The 22,750-nt window shown below is 44.7% G+C and overlaps 1 protein-coding gene across 1 annotated transcript in view; it reads left to right on the plus strand.

Moving 5' to 3' along the window:
- Positions 1-7,132: 7,132 nt before the first annotated feature.
- The window catches only part of NSG2 (neuronal vesicle trafficking associated 2), a 34,470-nt gene continuing 18,852 nt past the window's right edge, over positions 7,133-22,750 (plus strand). The window contains exons 1-3 of the mRNA XM_027682747.1: positions 7,133-7,263; positions 7,884-8,034; positions 21,098-21,217. Coding sequence (XP_027538548.1) covers positions 7,906-8,034; positions 21,098-21,217 — 249 coding nt within the window. The 5' untranslated portion in view covers positions 7,133-7,263; positions 7,884-7,905. The remainder of the gene's footprint in view (positions 7,264-7,883; positions 8,035-21,097; positions 21,218-22,750) is intronic.

Consider the following 22,750-nt stretch of genomic DNA (forward strand, 5'->3'; position numbering starts at 1 on the left):
CTGGGCAGTTCTTCTGCTCATGCCCCATCTGCTCTGGAGTTGGGATGAAACAGATTTCTCTGCCCCAACAGCTGAGGTTCTGCCATCCCATGACCACTGAGGTTATCATAACCTGGCCATTACAACGTATTCAATCACCAAGGTTAATAATATTTCCCTGCTGATTCCTTCAATGAAAAGATTTCAACTCTTAAGCAAAACTTGAGAACAGGATGTGGAGTTTCCAACATGGTCAGATTTTGGGAAAGTATAAAGTGACCTTTGTCTTCACTGAACATTTACATCCAGTAAATGTCTTTGTCTTTAGGGCCCTCTCTGGTAGTCAATGTTCATGTTTTAACTTCAAAGCTTCTAATACAATTTTGCATGGACTCTGACTAAAGAATAGCCTTCAGCAGGCAGTTGAATTCTAGTTTTCTTTTTTTTTGGGGGGAAGTGGCTGAAAGCAAACTTTGGGCTTATATGACATTTTGTGTGTGCAGTAGGTCCTTAAATATAAAGCAAAACAGGATGAAACTTTGATTTATAGCTCTTGTAAATAATTCTCAGTGACATGGGCAGGTTTGTGTATCACGTATATTTTTATTGCATAAGCACTTATATAACTGTGATGGTAGGAATTTGCATAAAAACCAAAGCAGCCATACTTGGAGGGATTTAACATGGGCTTTCCAGCAAACTGAAGTATCAGGAGAGCCTATCACTTAAGTGGAAGTTTACTTTAGGGGGAAAAGAGCAAATTTTATTGAAGTATATTAAAGCTGCAGTGGATTTTTAATAAATAATCACAGGAAGTTTCTCATTTATTAGTGAAAGCATCAGGAGCCTCTGATCTGATGCAGAAAAATCCACGTTTGAAAGTTACTGCCTAGTGAAAATTAATGTGTGAAGCTGCACTTTCAATTTTCTTGGAAGCAAAAGTTATGGAGGCCCCTAAGGAAAAAGGGAGGATGCCTTGATCCAGGGAGGCTGAAGGTGCTGGGTACTTTGACCTCCCATTGATTGTGGCACCTCTTAGACTGGGCTCGGTCCTGTCTCTTGTGCCGAGCGTATGGAGCAGATTAATGAGAGGATCTCCTCTTCTTCCACTAAATGTGGAACCCACACGTGTGTCTCACCCGAGTGTCTCAGGTGAACTGTGGATGTTGTTGGGCTGCTTGTGAACATGTCTGATTTCTGTCATCTCCCAGAAGCCATGACGAGAACTCATTTGTGCTCTGACTGTGTGAGATTTATTGCCTCCTGCATCCAGGAGGAATAGAGGCAGATTCAAAGAGCTGTGCAGGAAGGTTCAGTAAGGCACTAACAAATTCTCCTTCTCTTCCAGAATCTTTGTAATCTCTTGTATTCTGAAATGAATAATAAATTAACATGGCTTTTTCTTTTTTTCCCCCTGTTCTGCTCTATGATTATTTTCTTGTTCCTAATGAGTGTGTGACAGGAAGTCAGTGGTGCTGATGTAATTCTGTAAAATGGATGAGCTCCTCACAGCAAGGACTACGAGTAGTTTAACTTAAAATGGACCTGATCACTTTTTACATCTCTTGATATTCTAAATTCCTTCAACTACATAGAAGGTGAAAAATTTTGACTATGATGTTAATTTGTCTGTGAAGTGATCTGGAAAAGAACATAAATGCCCTCCTTGCTTGATTTTTTTGTCCTAAACTAAGCCAAAAATGGGGGATGAGCAATAAGGAGCAGTTTGGAACCTGGACAAGGATCAGAGACTTCTCCTTTTACACCTCTGCAGTTCCCTCAGGCAGACATTTTAGTGGCAGTAGTCTCACATTTTGGGTTTAGGTTGAGGTTGTGGTGAGATTCATTCCCATGTTGCTGTGCTCTGTCTAAAGTTACTTTCCATCCACATCATGGTGTTTTCTCCAGGAAAATCTGAATTCTGACTGTATATATTTGTTAAGTCATGGAATTAAGAGCAGGGCTGGATTTGGCTTAAACCATCTCCTGAATTTCTGTACTGGTTTTCACTGTTATATTAGACTAATTTTGAAATGAATTACTGTGAATGTTTGAGGAACAAACAAGATCTTTGGGGTAGAATAGGCCAAGGTGGATGATGTTACTCCTAGGATTGTCCTACCTCAACTATTGGGACTTCCTGAGACTTTGTTCTCACCTGGTGTCTTCAAGTTTTGTAGTTGCTCTTCTTAGTAATTCCTACTTCCCGTTCACACATTTTCCAGTTCTTTCACTGAAAGCCTGATACCAGTTTTACAATATATCAAAACAGACAAAAATATTGTTTCTTGTAATAATGAACAGGAACATTACAGGGAAAAATGCATAGTGTGCAGGAAATGTATTTTATGAAGTGAGACTGAACATAAGAGTCTCATAGATCAAAGTGCAGGTAAGTAAAATAATATTCATTAACGCTTAAAAGAAGTTGATTTATGTGTTCAGGCTTAGAGTGGGGAGAGGCTGAACTCCACTGTGACTGACATTTTGTTTACAATAGAATAGTAGAATTTACAATACAGTGAAATGTTGTACCCTAACCCTGTTACCCTCCATTCTTCCTGTGCTCAACTTCACTCCTGAATTCACTACCTTCTCTCCCCCAGTGGCACAGGGGGACAGGGAATGGGGGCTGTGGTCAGCTTATTATCACACTCTCCTTCCTCCTCAGGGGAGGACTCCTCACACTCCTCCTTTCCTGCTCCAGCGTGTGTCCTTCCCATGGGAGGCAGTCCTCCATGAACTCTAACGTGAGTCCTTCCTGCAGTTCTCCATAGACTGCTCCAGCATGGATCCCTCCACAGTTCAGGAGGGTTCAGGAACAGGCTGCTCCACTCTGGGTCACTCACAGGGTCACAACTCCTTGCCAGCAAACCTGCTCCAGTGTGGGCTCCTCTTTCCATGGGGCCACAGGTCCTGCCAGGACCCTGCTCCAGCATGTGCTTCCCATGGGGTCACAGCTTCCCTTGGGCATCCCCCTGCTCCAGTGTGGGGTCCTCCAGGGGCTGCAGGTGGATCTCTGTACCCCCATGGACCTCCATGGGCTGCAGGGGCACAGCTGCCTCACCAGGGTCTGCACCATGGGCTGCAGGGGTATCTCTGCTCTGGCACCTGGAGCCCCTCCTGCCCCTCCCTCTCCACTGCCCTGGGTGTCTGCAGGGTTGTTCCTCACACATATTCTCACTCCTTTCTCCTGGCTGCAGTTGTGCAGCTTCCCCCCCCCTTCTTAATCTGTTATCCCAAAGGTGCCACCCCTTGGAACCGGTCTGTCGGACATGAGGGAAGCTTCCAGCAGCTTCTCACAGAAACCACCCCTGTAGCCCCCTTCCCCCACCACAGAAACCCAATGCATTAATATATTGTGGGAGACTTATTAGAGGAATAAAGAGAGGCATATATTTTTGTTGACAGAAGAAATATATTGTTTATTCCTCTGGAGTCTCATGTTGCTCATATTGCTGCTGTGTCTTATTGCCTGTCACCGAGCTGTGCTGTGTGGGCGGAAATGTCAGACTCTGTATTGGCTCTGCAAGAAAATCTGTGTGTTACTCTGATTTCTCATACTCAGTTGGGTTTGCTTTAATGTTGTCCCTACAGAATGTTCACTTTTGCTGGCAACTTTAGGCATCTCTTTTTTCCATGAAGCATCCTGCTACGTAAATTTACTCCTGGTAGTTTGTTTGTTTGTTTATGAAAGAGGGATTTTGCAAAGAGGTATTTTCAAACTGAAATGGGCCACACTGACCCTAAGTAGTCACAGGGCTGGTTCAGTTTCATGGAGGAAATGGAAGTTTCTGGATGTAAGAGGCTTTGAGAGTTTCAGTATCTCCCTGCACACCTCCCTCCACCACACTGCCAAAATTCTCAGGTGGTGCCACTGACACACGTTGCTTAAAATGTGCTTTTACCGTAAAAAGTCATAAGGTAAAAGCAGCCCCTGCTCATCTCTTGCAGGTTCTTGCTGCTGGTACTCAGAACTAAAAGCCTTTTAGCGGGAAAGTGGCTCCAAGTGCCAGTGCTCGAGTGCTGGCCCTGTTGAGCTGCTTTCTCTGGGTTATGTAGAGTAACTGCAGCAGAGTTAAGCTCTGTTTAGTTATCAGTAGATTTGCAGCTACATGAAAGGTATTTTACAGTGGTAGCAATGCACAAGAGGGAAGGGGATTCACCTCATTGCCCCTTAGCTTTGTTACTCTGAAGGGTATTCAAGTATAACCAACAAAAGTTAATATATTAACTCTGCGAGCATATCAGTGTGTTCAACGGAGTAGGGATGTGGAACAAGCAGGTAATCATATTTACAGCCTTATTTTTCATTGTGTAACCACAGTTTCCATAGGCTTGCACAGGTGATTCTGGAAATTTCACATCAGTGTGTTTGTGAAGTGTTGCTCAAGCTCTCACGTCAAAGGATCTGCTTAGGTGTCACTAATGTAATATTTTGGCTAAGCAGGATATTCATTGCCAGTGTTGATGTGGATGGAAATGATTTGGTTTTCAGATCACAGATGCATCTGCAAGCTATGAAGGACATCACTTTGTTTTTCAACAAAGCACTCATTTGATAATTATCAGGTAAAGGTGGAAAACCACAATGCAATTTTTATGGAGTTGCAATGCACGGATGGCGATAGATCTGTGAATCTCTTTGGATGGTCAAATCACTTCAGATGATATAGTCTGTAATATATTGAAACTTTGGGAAAGAGTTGCTGCAATTGCGCTGTCTAGCTTGGATCTGGAGAGTCGACAATGCCTGGGATGAGACTGGGCTTCTGTCATCATTTGCAGAGTCTGTGCTTTTGGATTTTCTTACAACCTCCACATTTTGAAGGTCCTAATGATGACTCTGAGCCAAACCATCATCTCTGTGCAGAGCACGAGACAAGGACTTTGCAGGGTGTGTAACTTGCTGTGTATTTGCACAGATCCTGGCCCAGGTGGGCATGGATGGATGATTTCTGGTGTTACTCCAATATTAAAACATTATATTGTAGTAATTTAATCAATAATTTTTAGTGAATGGGTTTTTATGTGATTCCTCAGACCTACAGAGCACAAGTCCTACACTTTCCCATATCTGTGGGATGCAACCTGCCACCTTTCTTTGTAGGGCTCTACACCTGGTCTAGTCTGCAGCAACCTGGAATTGTAGTTTCAGTGGAAATTTTGTTGAGCTGAACATACCTCTGATGGATTAGATCTGCAGGAATTCCTGCTACTGAGCTAAAGAAATCTTTCCTGAATGTGAACTCCCAAAACCTAATGGCATGATTGATTTTTTTCAGATGATTCTGAGAACATCAAAAAGCTGCCTGACAAAAATTTATAATGTTCCAAGAAAAAGTTGTTCAAAGTTGAGTTTTATATAAGGCAGAGCCTTATTCTTAATCCCAGAAAAACTCTCTCGGATGAAATATACTGTAGAGATTAGTCTTAAGCAGAAATGTGGCAGAGAAAATTCCAACCCATTAAATTCCAAGCGTTAAAAACTGGCAAAACTATTGGAAACAGGACCTTTAATGGACCATGTAAGGTGATGTTAGTAGCAAGTAGTTTTAGCTGCCTCTCAGCTCTTCCCTCTGTACTGTGAGCAAGCTTTATGAAGTGCATTCAGCACTTCCCCTTGCTCTGCCAAAATATGGCTTTAAATGAGTTTTCACGAGTCAGTTCTAAAAGGCTTTATTATGGAAACAGTTCACGCCTTAAAGGAGTATATTTAGGTCTTGTGAAAGATGCCAAGTAGCAAGCTCTGGAGGCAAATTCTATATTTATAAACAAATCAGGCTAAAGTCATCCCAAAGTATCCTCTGTCTCCAAGTGAAATGTTCAGCCTCACACTGCAGGGGCTGGTGGTTGGGGGGATGCTGGTGGTGGGACTGTGACTGTTCATGGTGATGTGACACCAGTCTGGCTACTGGAAATTGGAGGCGAGTCCGGTACAAAGCTGAGCAGGGCTGAGGGCTTGGTCCTGTCCTGTTATTCCATCATTTGAGAACCATAGAATCATTAAGGCTGGAAAAGACCGTCAAGATCATCAAGTCCATCCATTAACCCAGCACTGCCAGTTCCACTGTTAAACCATAAGTGCCACATCTACATGTTTTTTGAACGCTTCTAGGGATGGTGATTCCACCACTGCCCTGGGCAGCCTGTTCCAATGTTTGACCAACCTTTAAGTGAAGAAATTCTTCCTAATATCCAATCTGAAGCTCCCCTGGTGCAACTTGAGGGTATCCTCTTGTCCTGTCTCCTGTTGCCTGGGAGAAGAGACTGATCCCCATGTGGCTCCAACATCTTTTCAGGTGTTTGAGTGGGCACCACGGAGAGAGACTGACCTTTGAGTGGGCACTTGGGAGCTGTGACTGAGGGCCATGAAGTTCCTAAGGGGATTGGGGAACCTTCTCTACAGGGACATGGGGCTGTTCAGCTGGAGAAGAGCAGGTTGTGTGGAGACCCTTCCAGGATCTGAAGGAGCTGACAAGGAAACTGGAGAGGGACTCTGCATCAGGAACTGAAGTGACAGGACAGGGAGGAATAGGTTCAAAGTGAAAGAGGGGAAATTTAGGTTAGCTATAGGGAAGAAATTCTTGGCTGTGAGGGTGGTGAGGCCCTGGCACGGGTTGTCCAGAGAAGCTGTGGCTGCCCAATCCCTGGAAGTATTCAAGGCCAGGTTGGACAGGGCTTGGAGCAACCTGGGATAGTGAAAGATGTCCCTGCCCATGGCAGGGGGGTGGGACTGGATGATCTCTAAGGTTGCTTCCAACCCAAACCATTCTGGGATTCTATGACATCGAGTGATGCCCCAGTGAAGCACACAGGGGTTGATGTCACCAGGGGCTAAAGGGAGGCAATGGGGGTCCCGTCTCCGTGCAGCCGCCCTGGGTCATCTTCACCCTCGGTGCTCTCTGTGCCCAATCTCTGTGCCCGGGTAGCGCTGTGGAAGTGTCCCAGCTCCCACTTGTCCCTCTCCATCCTTTGTGCCCCCGGGACACGACCCGTCCCTCACGTCCCCCCTCCCGCCGGGGCAGCCGCGGCCCCTCGCGCGGCCTGCAGGGGGCGCCCCACGCGCGGTGCGCGGCGGGGCCGCCAGGGGGCGCGCGCTGCCGCGGCGGGCGGTGCGGGCGGTGCGGGCTGAGGGGGGGGAGCCGCCGCCCCGCCCGCCCTCAGTCGCTGCCGGAGCCGCACCGAGCGCAGGGCGCAGCGCTGTCCCTTCAGCACCGCTCCCCCCGCGGGATCACCGCACGGGAACCGGCCCCGCCGCCGCCTCTCGCCGCCTGCTTTGCAGTAAGTAGTGCCCGCGGAACCCCCCGCCCCGACCCCCAGCCCCGCCGCCCCGTGGGGGAGCCGGGAGGGGCGACCCCCGAGTGCCCCGGGGTGTGCAGGGGAGGGGCTCGGCACCATCGAAGGGGCTGCAAAAATTGGGGGGGGGGTGGTGGATCGAAACCACCCCTAGGGTCGGTGGGAGATGGCGCCCCGTCCCCTTGTGCCTGTCTTTCCATGTCCCCTGTCCCCGTGTCCCTGTGTCCCCGTGCGCGTCTGTGGCAGTGGTGGTGCTTGGTGGCACTCCTGGCAGTGCTGGTGACATTCCCGGTAGTGCTTGTGACATTCCTGCTGGTGCTGGTGACATTCCCAGTGGTGCTGGTGGCTCTCCCCGTGATGCTGGTGACATTCCCAGCCGTGCTGGTGGCATTCCCGGTGGTGTGGGGTCCGCCGTGTCTGTGCTGACAGCTCGGGGGGCTCAAGGAGTGTGTTTGGGATGTCTGTGTAAGGCAAGTGTGTCGGTGAAGTGAAGTCCTGTTCCCTGGAAGCCAGGGACCGATGCATCACCCCACAGCGAGCAGGGAAAGGCAGGAATCCTCCCCTTCCCACTGCCCCCGTGACATTGATCACCTTCCTGGTTTTAGGTCTGGAAAGCAAGGTTCAAGGATGGTGAAGCTGGGGAGTAATTTGAACGACAAAAACAACAAACAACCATCCAATGAAGATGGTTTTCAGACAGTTCCTTTGATCACACCTTTGGAAGTAAATCACCTGCAGTTCCCGGCTCCGGAAAAGGTAAAGCAGAATCAGATGCTGCTCCTGCATGGTTGTGCACACATATGTGCCCTGTGGTTTTCAGTGGGCTCTGGTGATAGGAACTGTGCATATTTATTCAATAAATAAAAAGGGGCTATCTTTCATAGTGTGTTTACCTGTTTTAACATGGCAAATAAGCACACAACTATCCCCCAACTCCTTCCCTCCTCAAACCCTCCCTCCCCTCCCAAATATTCTTAAATACAACTGGCAAAAGCTTAGCGTGTTTCTCTTGCTGAAGAAACTGAGGAGCAATTTAAAATGTGTTATTATCAGTAAGATTAATGGCCTGCATTGAGAGTAATGTGATAACTCTTCCGAAATAAGCAGCTGTTTTAATTATCTCAGTTAAGCTCCGTTTTCTTCTCCGTGGCTTTGCAAAGCTTATTTGGGCACTGAGGATGCTGATTTCTCTGAGGAGAGTGGCTGAGATCCTGGGGAGCAGCCCAGGGGTTTGTTTGGCCCTGGCCAGAGGACACAGTTCTCCCCTGCCCTCTCAACTCTCTCACACCTGAATGCAGCACTAAGATGTCCAGGAATGTGTGTTGGCAATTAGCTGTGGGTTGTGGTTGGGATTTTTTGGATGCAGCATGTACTAGGAAATCTTTTGTCTCTGTTGGTGCAGGGATGATGCACATCAATATAACCTGGTGAGGACATGATGAGACTGTAAAAATCCATATGCCCCAACAGTCCTTACCAAAACAAAGCCTGTCTGCAATGTAGTTCCCAGATACCACAGAGGTGGAGCCAACTCACCCCAAAGTACAGACAGAATGATTAAATCTCACAGGATAATGGAATAATAGCAAAATTAACACTGATGTTTATTAAACATATATCCTGTTTTTACGGTGGTACAAAATGAATTTTCCCTAAATAACATTAGGAGAACATGATGATGGATGTGATAAACCTGCCTAGGTAGACAAACTGTGTTTATTTTATGGTAGAGCTGAGTCAACTGCCTTGACATCCTGGGAACCAGAGCCGTGCCAGACAAAGGAGCTGGTTTCAGTCTCCATGTGCCTCATGACGATCAGGTGCAACTTTGCTGCATTCAGGGGAGTTAGATTTCCAAAACTATTGTGAATGAGAGGCTAAACCAGCCCTTACCTATGACTGATAAATAAGATTAAGCAAAATAATTCAGGCAAAGCAGTATGATTTGTCATAGATGTCTGAAAACCTCAGAGGAAACTATAGGTGTGTAGAAGTAGAAGTAGCTCCTTTCATGCCACTACAAATGGCACACTGAGATCACCCAGTGCCACACGATGTGAAATTTAAATGACTCGTGGATCAGGTGAGACATGGATTACCCAACAAGAATTCTTTCAGCCTGATAAAGTGGTAATGAGTGTTCTCACGACCACCATGTTCCAATTGCCTGTTGATGAACAAACACTGGAGTGTATTGGTCTGCTGTGATTCCTTGCTGATTTTTCTGTTTAAACATGCTTACATCAATAATTCACGTGTTGTTAGGTTACATTACCTTCATTAGCATACATTACTGTCAATGCATCTACTGACATCCATATTTTTCTTTGCTGGAAGAGTGGGATGTATCTCCAGGCGTGCTGAGCGTGATTCAGAACTCATTAGAGTCAGAGGTATTGATTTCTGCAGGCTGTGGTTCAGCTCCTGTGTGCAGCAGGCCTGGAGTTAACGGGCTGGAGATCCCTTCACTAGGAAGAGAGGTTATTTATGATAAAAGCAAAATAATTCACAATCTGTTTCCTTTGCTCTCTGTAGAACAGGTTCTGTTGGGGTGAGTTCACTCCAGGGCAGAGGGGCTGTTTAAAGACCTGCTAATAAGGAGCTGAGCCTCAGGTGAAAAGCTTGGGCAGAGGTTAAGTGAAAGGGGGAAATTGCAGCTTTGTACTTAGGAAAGCAAAGCTGCTGCTGAATTCAGTCAGGCTGTGAGTCTGAGGAGGAGTCGACATGGATTTCAAATATTTCAGGGTGTATTCTTGCTTGGCAGTCAGGAGGTAAGGTTAATAAAACTACCTAAAATTGACTTTTTTTCTGTCTATTCCTGAAACCTGTCAGCAATTGATTTTTAGCCTGGGAGAGTGAGAGCATAAGGCAAGGTGTTTTCTGTGCCTCCTGCATGGGATGCTGCAGGAGTGACCAGAGCTAAACCAGCCCTGGTGTTGGGGTCTGGGCGACAGCTCAGCGGGGATTTAAAGGCTCACAGGTTTTCTGCAATGCAAACCCAGTCCTGCTGACAGCAACCACAGGGAGGCAATGCTGCCGGCCAGCTCCTGCCTCGGCACTCAACAAAGAGCTGGGCATTGTCCTGGCTTCTCCTGTGAGTGAAACCTAAAAAGAACCCCAACCCTGCTAAATACTCCCCTTTCTGAGCTTCTCTTTGCCCTTAGAAGGGATCTTCTTTTATGAAACTGTGAGCTCTCGACCTGGATCTTAACCTTGGGGTCAGGGCAATCCAGGGTGCATCAAAACCAGGGCAAGGAGGTTTGGGGCTCTGTCCTTGCTTTGACTTCAGTCTGTTCTAAAGGAGGAGTAGTAACAGCTTCGGATGGTGATCCAAGAGTGTACAAGGTCTGTGCTGAGCAACCCACCTGCTGTCACTGCCAGTGTGCAATAATGCCTTCACCTGCTGTATATTTGCAAGCTCTGTTCATTTATAGGCTTTTCTTTTCAGTTGAGTTTTAGACAGCTATATGCAGGTTGAAGAAAATCAAACCTGTTATTTGTCAGATCCTTAAAGCACCCCACAAAGCCTATGGCATTTACAGACTGAAAATTGTTGTTGAAGGGCTTTAAATACCTCATTTTCCTTCATTTTAAGGATATTTCTGTAACTTGAGTGACTCTCAGCATTAACCTCTGTAGGTGTTTCACCACAGCTTCCATGATGTCTTTCAAAGTGTTTTCTATGTCTGGCTCCCCTTTCAGAAAAAGGATAGGGAGAAAGAACAAAAATAATGAGGCTTTTGCTTATGCAATGTAATCCCTGAAGCCCATCTGTTTTCAGATAGTTCCTTGACTCTAAGAAGAGGGGAAAACACTTTCTTAAAGGTGTGCTTGAATTTACTGTCTGTCCTTTTGGAGGTGCTTTTCTAACAGGCTTGTTTCTCAAAGCACTGTGAGCTTAGCAGCTCCCTCTGACTTCCACCTTGATGCTGCTGGAAAAATGCAGGCAGGAATTAATGAGGAATTCAATTTGGGAATCTTTTATTTTTAAATTAAAGGCCACTGGACTATTTCTTTTTCTACCAAACGAGGATGTTCCCTCCCAGGGCTCGTGCTGTTCCTCCTGCAGCATCAGCATTCTCGTCCTTCTGTCAGCAGTTGTGTGGCTGCGAGGGCAGAAATGTACCCAGGATTGTAATTTCCCCCCTAGGGTGCTAAACCTGCTGTGTATTTATATTTATTGACTATCTTCAATCATTTCCCTCGTCCCCTGTTCTCTTGCTGGGCCAGAAGGCAGAGACAGGTGCTCTTAAATAATTTTTGCACGGCCGTTTTGCTGAAATCCATCCATGTAACACCAGCAATAGCCCCATCACCAGTGACAAGCCCTTGACCTGGCTTTTTATGTATCTGAATCTCATTTCTTCTGATTCAAAAAGCAAAAAAAAACCACCAAGCCTTTTATCTTTTAGGACCAAAGGGGAAAAGACGAGCTGTTGCCTTGTTTTCTGACAAAGTGCTTCAGCTGTAATTGTGTCTCTGCAATGATAATGCTAAAAGATGTGCAGCTTTTCAGGGACCATTCTGTTTAAATGAGACCAACAACTGGGAACCCCTTGGTCTCTGGGCTCACTTCAGTGTAATCCAGCAGGAAATGCCTCAGTTCTGGCAGAAAAATCCTAATTTTACATAACACAAAAGTGCATGAAAGCTATTGTCAGGGCTGGAAAAAACATCCGGCATCTCTTTTGTGGTGAAGACTGCAGAAGGCTTATCATGTGGTCCATTGTTCTTTATTTTGAATGCATCAGGAGGCTCGAGAATTAATTTCTCTAGTGGCAAATTCCTGCCATCCAACCCAAGAAAGAAAAAAATAGATGTAACTGCTCCCTTCAAATGCCTTTCCCGCCCTGTGCTCCTGCCCTTGGCTGAGGCCACGCGTTTACACAGAGCAATCAAGAGTTCCTGAAAATCAGGGGGGTCCCTTGTGTTCACAGCCTGTCCCTGTTGGTTTAACAGAAAATAATGTTTGGTCCTGGCCAGCTGAGCAGGAATAATTAATAGTAGCTGGATGAGTGCTCTTGTACCTCGGGGACTGCTTGGAGCTCTGTCCTGAAACACTGATGTCAGCCTGCCCTCTGTGAAGCCCGGCCAGGCTGAAGGCACACGTGGTCTGGGCAGTGTGGAGCTTGTTTTGGAGTGTGCGGGGCTGTTTTTGGGGTGTGTGAAGCTGGTTTTGGGGAGCTGCTGCACATGGTGGGGCCAGAGGCAGCTCAGCCTTCCCTGCTAGTGTCTGGGAGGGCTTTAGATATAGCTGGGGATGGGCTGCTGTGCTCCTGTTCATCAGCTGGTGAGGTTGGAGGGATGGGGGAGGGATACTGATGTGGCAGGTGGAGGAAGGAGGAGTGAAAGGGAGGAGGAGGATGCAAAGGGAAAGAAAGTGTGAATAAAAGAAAGGAAGGGAATAAAAAGACAGCATTGTAAATATAAAGGAGCAGGCAGGCTGTCTTGCCTTTCCCCATCCTTTCCTTTCTCCACTTGGGATACTTTACCTAATCCCCACAAATGCCAAAGTCTGAGCTTCCTCTCCTGTGACATTGTCCCTCTCCTACACTGTGCAAATCCATTTGTCCTCTAAATGTGTATTTGAACGTAAACACCACCTCGTTAAGCTGTAATAAATATTTGCAGCATCTCACTCTCTGGCAGAGCAGCTTTCTGGGGGAACCTATTTGATGTTTGCGTGTTTTGGACAGCCCTGCTTGTGATTCTTGGCAGTTCATGCTCCTCTCTTTTGGATATCGCTGCTGCTGTTCTGGCTTTCCCCTCACACACCAACCCCTCGGCTCGCAGGTGATCCGGGGCTGTGCCTCGATCCAGGCACTTTGCTCACAGGCACCTGGGGCAGCATCCGGAGGCCTCCCGTGCATCCAGATAACGTGTTGCTGCTGCACAGCTTCACTTTGAGCATCCCAGGATTTCTGCAGCCTGTGCAGAAATCTCCCTCCTTAACTGCACTGCCATCAGTGTCTGAGTGAGGGGCTTTAGAGCCGCCTGGTTTTGTGAGCTCCATTGCCTCTCTTAAACTCAGTTATGTCTGCACTGCAATTCCTGGAGCTGCATTCTGCACAAACAGCAGGAATGGACACAGGGAAAGTGTGTGAGGGTATGGAGGTTTGGCTGAGCCTGTTGCAGTCTATTCCCTTCTCTAACATGAAAGCCAGTTACTTAGGGTGGAAGCATTTCAGCAAGACTGTGAAATGAACCCCACATACCAGTTACTGACTGGTCTGGAAAGGAAAACTGGGCTGCATCCTTGACTGGTGTAAATCAGAGCAGTTTAGAGGAAATCAGTGGAGCTCTGCTAATTTACCCCGGCCAATTTGCCCTCACTACAATTGAGAGATTGGTTCTTTTGTCTGCTTTGTTAAACCTTCTCCTGGATGAACCTACTGAAATCAATTTTTGTCACCCCTTCCCAGCCTCCTGTGGGTTCCTGCTGGATACAGTCACCTAGGGATTTGCAGGAAGACTTAGCTGGATAAATTCCAAGCTCCTTTTGTGCTTGGAGCCGTGCCTTTTCCTTCTCAGCTGCTTTCAGCTCCCAGCGCAGCCTTTGCATTCTGCACTGCCTTTCACTGGTGATGCCAGGGCTGATTACATTTGCTGTCTTTGTCCTTTTGTGATGTTCCTTATGCCTGGAATATCCTCCTGGCACTGATTCAGGAGACCACTTCTTCCTACCAGCCTCTTTGAAACTCATTTCCAGCACAACACAGATGAGGGGTAAAAAAAGCAGAGTACTGACCCTGGCTTTCTCCATTGACTATGGGTTTGATCCAAGGGACCTTTTTCTTAAATTTTCCTCTTTTTTTTGCCTTTTGCTGCTTGATATTTCAGACATGTTATGTATTCAGATAGTGGCTGGGATGGTATGGGCACTACCATTACATACATCCCAGATGCCGATTTTAACACTAACCTTTGGGAAATCTGCCTGCTGAGATGTGTCCATCCTATAGATTTGGAAGCATAGCTGTCTATCCCATGGGAAGGGACATAACTGTAATTATTTGGGAAAGTTTTTAAAGACCTGATTCTCTAAAAATCTGTGAATTTGCAGCATGGTGTTTGCCAGGGAGTCTGAGAATATTGGTTCACCTTTTCCAGTGTGTCCTGTTCCTAGCAGTAGCCAGGGCAACAGTCAGAAGGAGGTACAGGAGATGCTACATGGAGCTGCTCATGCCTAGCAATGTTTCATCCTAAGCTTGCAAAGAAAAGGATTGTTTTAAGCCCTGAAACATGATTTTTCCATCTCTTCTCCTACATTCTTTTACTGCTAAGTATTTTAACTTAGCAGTATTGTGTACATCTCATTTGCTCTTTGAAGCTGGCTCTGTGTGAGGATTAAGGCTTGCAGGTCACTGGAGAATTCTGTGTGAGCAGGTGGTGAATTTTGGCCATTCCTTGTCTTGGAGCACAAGAGGAGAGAACTTGCCTCAGTCACAGTGGGTTCAGTGCCAGACTGGAGGTCACGTTTTGCTGTCACCAGACACCTGGGCAGGTGCTGCATGGGGGACTCAGGCTGAGGTCCTGCTAAGCTACTGATGCTCAGTTGGGTAACAAAGGCAAAGGAAACCATGACATTGGTGCCAGTGAGGAGTTTATATTTTTCCTTCTCTCTCTGCAAGGAATGAAGAAAGGTGGGGAAAGGAATGAAGCTGAGTCTCATTTTCATTTAAAAGAGAGCCTGACTAATCCACATGGAATCTGATTGGGGGTGTTACAACCATTTTGTGGAACTACAAAGTCCAGCTTTGAACTCAGAAGAAACCTTTCTCCTTGGTAGCAAAAATACATTTTGTTTATCTCTTCTGTCAATCCGACAGCCACTCCGAGTGAGAGACTCTTCATTATTAATAATCCCAGGAAGTAGTATTTTAAATTTTTATGGCTTGTGCTTTGCAGCACCTGAACCACAATATATTACACGCACCGTGGCAGTGAAGTGGGAATTACAGCAGGGCAACATGTCCTTTTCCAAATGAATAATTTAAAGTTTTCACAATGCCTGTTATGTTAAATATTATTACTCATTTCTTCAGGGAAAACCATCGAGCTCAAACGCAAATATAAAGTGGCAATAAATGATGTTAAGTTTAGCCAGTTGGACACAAGACCCAGAATTCATATCAGTTCATTTTCTGAAACACTTACTTCATCCCTTTGCAGGAAAATCCTTTTTAAGGTTCCACACTTAATGCGATATTTTTCCATTTGTCACATTTCACGTCTACTCTGCTCCTTCCTCCTCAAAGCAAATGCTTTTAATATAACCCACTTGGTTAGAAGCTTGCTTTCTTTTTCATTTCAGAGTCCCAAATCTCTAGATTTCCCAGCACTCTCCTACTGTTTACCTTCTCAAGGTTGTCAGTGATGGATTTCCTGCTGGTGTAGGCAGACTCTCATCTGTTGTTTCTCATCTCAGCACACCTATAATTTTCCAAAGCATCACTACAGAGAAGATGCCTGGTCCTGCATTCATTAAAGCCAAGGAAAGGTTTCCTATTGATTCCAGTCATGGCACTAGCATTAAGCCTGGAATAATAAGTGCATTTAGGTTTAGGACTCAATAAATGTATTAGCAAACAGTATTATTACAAACATCTTGCTTGTGTGGAGCAGTGTGATGGATATGGCTTGTGGTCCTGTTGTGTTGGGGTTTTATAGCTTTCACAGGCCATTCCCTACAGACTGCTTTGAGCTCTTCCAGAAGAATGAGGGATTGGAATGAGGAACCAGAAGATGCAAGAAAAAGAATAGAAAGTCAAAACCTTTCCAGATATGGGGAGTGTTATTACATCTGCTGACCTTCTGGCTGAGAAGGACAATTCTGCAGAGAGCTTCCATTTTCCATAGAGCATATGATTTCCCTCCCACCCCAGTCACACTTTGCTAGCCCTTAATCCCAAGAATGTTATATTTGTATGGAAAATCTGCTGGAGCTGCTATTGTCAGTCATTAATGAAAGCCTGAGAAACACGGTGCACTGTAAGTAGCAGCAACCTGTGGTCTGAACTCCTGACTCTGCCACCAAATGCTGGTGTGACTCAGCACGTTATTGAAGTTCTTTTTTTGTCCTTTTTTTGCCTCCTCCTCTATCAGTAATATGGGATCCTGGGGTCATGCTGGTGTGCACAGTGCCTTGAGCACTTGACTAAGAATTCCCCAGGATCCCCAGTTGGAACTGGAGTGGGAAGGTGCCTCAAGCCAGTTGAAGCTCTGATCGGCCAAAGCACTTAAATGCACACTTAACTTTAAATATCTGGCTAATCCTGCTGATGTTAATAGGACTACTTGCATGCTTGAGTGCTTTGCTGAATTGGTAATTAATTAGTTTGAATACCAGATAAACCTGGTTAAGGAGGAAGCTTCAAGGACTGCAGTGTGGATTCCTGGCATTAGATTCATCTTTTTGGTGGTCCATGGAAGCCCTTTTCTCTCCTCTTGTATTCTTACAGTCACTGGGCAAACCTCATCTCGGAGGCAGCTTTCAAAGAACAGTTTTATATCAGATGTAAAATGAAGAAAGTCACAGGTAATTTATTTGTGTCCCCTTCATTGCATCTGCCATAAACAGCACAGTCGCTGCAACCTAAAGGTAGAGGATCTCTGGGAAATAGTGTGAAAACTTTTAAGAACAAGTCACAGCAGCAAGTTAATTTGCAGGGAGATCCCCTGAGCTATGTTCACCTGGGCTCCATCCCCAGCACAGACTGTAAAGCACTACAGAAGGGCTGGACTAAACTGGCAGGGAGGCTGCTGTCTTTGGTGGACAATCACAGCACACCAAGTGGGGCAGAGTTATGAGCTGGTGCTGAATCAGAGCCTAGATAACAAAACACAGAGGCTGACAAGTGTCCAAAAGGGTTCTAAGGGTTTTTATCCAGCAAACGCAAAGGCTCAGACAATTCAAAGAGCTGTTGGGACTGCTCTTGCTTTTTAATATTCATTTGCAGGTGTGCAGGTTGCTTCCAAAATAATAAAACAATAAATTAAATAAATAATAATAAAAATAATAATACAATAATTCTCTACTCCAGTAAGCTCATGGTTAGGGATGCCAGCTTAGACCAGCCAGACCCTTCTCACCAGGAGGACTGAGTTAAGACAAGCCTGGCAGAGCTGGCAGCAGGAGCTGAGAGCTGAAGGAGACAAGTGCAGAGAATGGGCAGAGAGCTGTTTCTGCAGTGGGAGTGGAGAAGGGGCTAATTGTCTTTTTTGTGAGTATTCTAGAGATTACTTGACCATTTAAGCATTGGTTTGATTCAATTTATTGTCAGTACTCGGGAGGCCCGAGCACAGCCAAGCTGCTGCCAATTCTGAAAGTTGCCCCCTTTCAGCAGCTCATTTCCAACAGTGAGAGCATCCCAGGGAAGGGAACGAGGAGATGAGCATTTCTTTCACTTCAGTTTGCTTTGAATTGCAGCCTACACAGGAGCCCAGTTTTATATTCACTTCCACTGGTTTCAATCCAGAGAGACTCTGCCCAAGTCAGCAATGCTGCAGAACCCACAGGAGAGGGAATGGGGATCAGTGTCTTTGCTGTGGCTTGTAATAAAGGCCGGTAGCTCTCACAGGAAGCCTGTCGTGGTGTGAGATGAATGTACCTTGTTTGCATGGAAACAGTGGGATCCTGGGATGGAACTGCCCCGGGGCAGCCGGTGATAAATGAACGCTGATCATTGCGCCGACTGTGGAGTCAGGGGGGGTTTATTACTCCACATTCAACAGCAATTTGGGTAGCATTTCTGGAACTTTACTGCTAGGAATTTTTTTCTCACTGACAAAATGGAAAGAAAAGGTGAAAAAGGAGTGATGGCAGGGAACGGTGAGGGTGGGGAAAGCAGAACCTTCCCACCCAGTTCAAACAGAAAACTGGAAAATGAAAACAGATCAACCAACAAAAATAGTAAAAAACCCCAATAATGCTAAAAATACAGAAAAGTTTTCTCTATAAGATTATGATTCCTTTTCTAAATTTGCACTTTTAACTTTGCAAGAGTTTGCTCAGGGTGATTTATTTAGGCTACAGGGGACTGAGCAAGAGGTAGCTCTGTTCTTCTAAATGTACACCCCATGCCCTCAGCAAAATTGCATTTTTATCGTTACTGGCACAATATTGAATGCTTCCCCCCCACTGCAGGTTTTCAGTTTTCTCTTCGACCTTTGTCATTTGATTTCTGTGCTCTCCTTTAAAGAGGAGACCTCACTGACTGCCCTGTCTTTCTTCTGCTGAGTAATTCCACCGGGTGTCTGACAAAGATACTTCTGGAGAGCAGACTTTTAGCTTTTGCAGTGCCAGAAGGCATTTAGCAAAGGTACTTCTTACCTCTTGTACTAAAGATTTTTGATACCTCTGCAAATTTCTCTGAAAAACACTGACCAGCAGGATGACTGGCTCTGTGCACACACATTTCACTGCTGGCACAGTCAGCAAATTGTTTCAAGTAGCTTCTGATCTGGCTGGGGACTGAGCTTGGTTATTTATTCACAGACATGATAGAATTGCTGCTGGACCTGAATTGGATGCCTTGTAAGGGGCTGTGTGGGTTTATTTTCAGTCTCATGCTGTATCCCTGCAGACAGCATAATTCAGGCTTTCCTGTTTATAGGGTATTGGTTGAATGTAACAACAGTGGAAAAAATATCCATAGGAAAACTGGTGTTGATGGCAGAGAATGGAAGAAAATTAAATTGTATGTAGAAACAAGTAAGGTTTTAATCTGATTTTCTTTCTTTTATTCTGGCTTCATGGTCCTTCCTTAAGACCCAGTGTTAGGGTTTGTTAAAAAGCCCTCATGTAAATTTAAAAATTATGTCTGCAGCTAAGATTTATACCAAGCAGGAAGCATGAATTTGGGGAAGTTGGATATTGTTTGAAAACAGAATGACTGCAATTTCTAAACACTGGTTGGCAGGTGTTGTTGGCTGAGACTCTGTAATTTTCTATACTGGGTTTACAAAAGGCCTGCAAGAAGACTGGAAGGCTGGCCAGCTGCGTGAGTCCTGAGTGCACTGACCTCCTTTTGAGGGAGAAAATGAGGTTATTGCTTGTTTGAAACTCGGAGCTGACCTGGGCCAGATGGTCTTGGTTGGAGAGTGAGATTTGCCTTATTTTGGCCGCAGCGTGCTGGACATAGTGGGCAAAATGGGGTTTGATTCAGTAATGGGTTCAGAGTAGTGCTAGGATTTATCCCAAACCTGTCAAATCAAGCTTGTCCCTATTTGTCATTTCCCATCATCTGTGTTGTGCCATCTGAAACCCTGAGCTACAAAATGCTGATATAAATGTATTTGAGTGGCTTTTTGTCCTCTCTTCTTCCCAAGTCTTAATATTGCAAATGCTACTGTAATAAATACTGTTGAGAGGGATTCACTGAAGGATGTAAATATTCATCAGTCTTTAATGATTTGCATTTGAATGCAGAAAATTGGCTTATGACTCCTCACTGGTTTTCTGTCACTCTGATTTTCACATGCATTAAGTGCAGGAGGATTAAATACCTGGGGTTCTCTTTGGTCCAAACCAGACTTTGCTGTCTTCATTTGGAAATAAATCCTTGATTAGCTGGGAACTCAACCTTGTGCATCACTTAATCTTTTTCAATCCTTCACAGTGTTTTTGTTTCTAAGTAAGGGCTTTAGGATCACTCTTGTCACTCTAATCTGGACCAGCCACCACTCCTGGAGTATTTAATTTTCACCAGGCTGCACATCCTGCAGCTCAGAATGGGGGGCCAAAAAGTGGAAGTGTTGGTCCTGGGATCAAGAGCCACAATGTTCTTTCCATCCTTTTTTAACCTCCCCAAACCTTGCAAACCACACCAAACCATCGGCTGCTTTGTGGACCTCGTCCCTGGGTTGGGAATCCTGTGCGGAAGCTCAGCAGTAGTGTCTTCTCCAGGGATGAGCTCCAGGTCTTGGCAGTGCTGAAGATGAGCCTGTTTTGTCTTCTTTTGCATTTCCCAGCTGGAGTGAGACCATGTGGATCTGCTGGAATGCTCTCCAGACACTCTTTAGCTGCATGGGCTCATGGATGGGTGGTCTTTCAGGATTCTCCTGCATAATGGGTTGGATACACTCACTCCTCTGAAGGGCTGTTTCTGAGAATAGCCCTGGCACTCATCCCTTCTGGGAGCAGTTGGAATTAGCTGTTACCTTCACTGTGTTTGCAGTGGGTGCATTTCACCAAAAATATTTAGGGTCATTCTAGATCACAGTTAAATTCAGTGTAGATTGACAATGCAACATAGGGAATTTGACCAAACCCTTTTAAAAGCCATTTACAGTTTCTCCATTGGCATAAACCACCTCATTTTTATAAGATTAATAGAACCTGGATAAATCAGCAACTGACACAGATCTTCAGGGGAAAGCCCAAGGTGATAATATCAGATTAATATTGATAATCTCGAGCCTGAATGAATGAGACATCAAATGGCCTAAATTTAAATTGGCTTCAGTGGAGCTTGATAGGTTGGAGCTTCTAATTAGTGAAGCTCTTCTTTAGGATGGGCTGTTACTGTGCCTGTTGAACACGATATAAAAATTAAATGCCTAGTCCTAAACAAAAGTGGGTGTCAAACATTTTGCTGTCAGCTATTTTAAGACTCAGTGTGATAAGCTCACTGTCCTAGTTCTGTGTATCTGCCTGACTGTTTATCTGTCGCTCTTATTCCTGAGGCTATGATGAGTTTGTGTTAATTTATGGTGCTTGTGTAAGTCCAGGGGATGGTTTATATAGAAAAGCTTAGATAACAAATCCAAAATATTTTGTTCTGTGGGCAGAAACCTTAAAAGTGTTGATATTTTCCAGGTAATTGTGAAAACAAGAACAGAGTATCAGCCTGACCAGAAGAACAAAGGAAAACTCAGAGTGCCCAAAATTGCTGAATTCACAGTCAGCTTCACTGATGGTGTAACAGAAAGACTAAAGGTAAGAGATGGTTATTCTGCTGCCTTCTGATGCAAATGCCATTCATTGTAAAACAACTGAATCAAAGTGACAGTAAAGACATAACAAATTTAACACTCCACTCATCACCAGGGTCAAAGAGAGGTTTATCTGCATGAGTGTAAAGCTTTTTTTTTTAGGATGGGCATAAAAATACCTTCTTAACTACATCTAAAGTAGGAAATGCTTTTCTTTCCCAGGAAAAATTATGAAAATATTTACAAGCCCAAACTGAAAGTAAAACAAGTTTGAATCTTCTTTCTCCTCAAGCTTTTGCGTTTAGAAAGAATTTTAAAAAATCACAGTGAATGTTGATTGAAACAGTTTGTTTCACCTTTTAATTACAACCCTCTTCACATTTAAAATGTTATTATTAGAGATTTAAAGCCACTTGAGACTGCATAGAAGAAGAGATATTAGAGAAGTATCCAAGCATAACCTGTCCTGTAAACAATTTTGACTCACAGGAATTGGAATTTTCTGATGGAAAATGTTTCCTTGAGAGGTTTTCAACAGGCTCTACTCAAATGTGGAAAGAAACTCATGAATTATTGAGTGCCCTGAGTTCCTGTTGACTGCAGCATATTAGAATGGCTCAGTTCCTCCTAAAATTAGACTCCAAGTGTGTAGCTGCCAGTATTATCTCCCTTTTCATTGGAAGACCTGGTGCTTCTCCTAAGCCCAAGAGCATGGCAGTGATAAAAATGTGAGACCTAATTTTACATTTTCAAAGTCAGAGGAAACACCAGTGATTTGAGTAGAAACCATAGAAAGTAGGCAATGCCTGGTTATAGTCCTGCTCCTTGGAAAGCTCGGATTGGGCTTAGGAATTTTTGTGAAAGGGTGTCATTCTCAACAATTAACAGGAACTGGCTCAAGGAACTGAATGGTCTTTCATTTGCCCAAATTGTTCTTAGTCGCAAGAAATAAAGAAGTTTATTATAATTATTTTCCAGTAATTTAGAAGGAAACCATTGCTTTTAAAATTGCAGTGTGATACAGGAAAAATTGTTCCCATTCATCCTTGATAAGCTTCAAGATAAGGTTTGTCCAGCTTATTACAAGGAGAAATGTTTAGCTGCTCTCTCCTGAAGCACTACAGAACTGTACTATTTCTGTTTTTTCTAGAAATTCACTTATATATATTTCACAAGGATGACTCTTTTGCTTTTATCCAGCATACTTAAACCCATAGTTTATTCCTAAAAAGTGTGTGAATAAAAGTTTATAGGCTCTTGGGGTTTTTTTTTAGTGGATATCACGTTTTGATTTAAATTTACTTACCAGGGCCTTACATGCTGTTGATTTTGACTGAATTCTTCACTGATCCTATTATGTGTGTACTGTCAATTTACCACCAGTGGTAACTCTCCATTGGTGTCACTACTAAAGGGAGCAGTGAATTAACCACAGTTAAATCTCAGTCTTGGAGACCACAGCAGACATTTTCCAGTGTGAGCAACATACAAATCAAAACCAGACACGATGTGCCTGAGAAACAACAGTAAATGTAGA

This window comes from Neopelma chrysocephalum, unplaced genomic scaffold (genome assembly GCF_003984885.1).
Source record: "Neopelma chrysocephalum unplaced genomic scaffold, ASM398488v2 Primary Assembly neopelma1_63, whole genome shotgun sequence".
Classification (NCBI taxonomy): domain Eukaryota; kingdom Metazoa; phylum Chordata; class Aves; order Passeriformes; family Pipridae; genus Neopelma; species Neopelma chrysocephalum.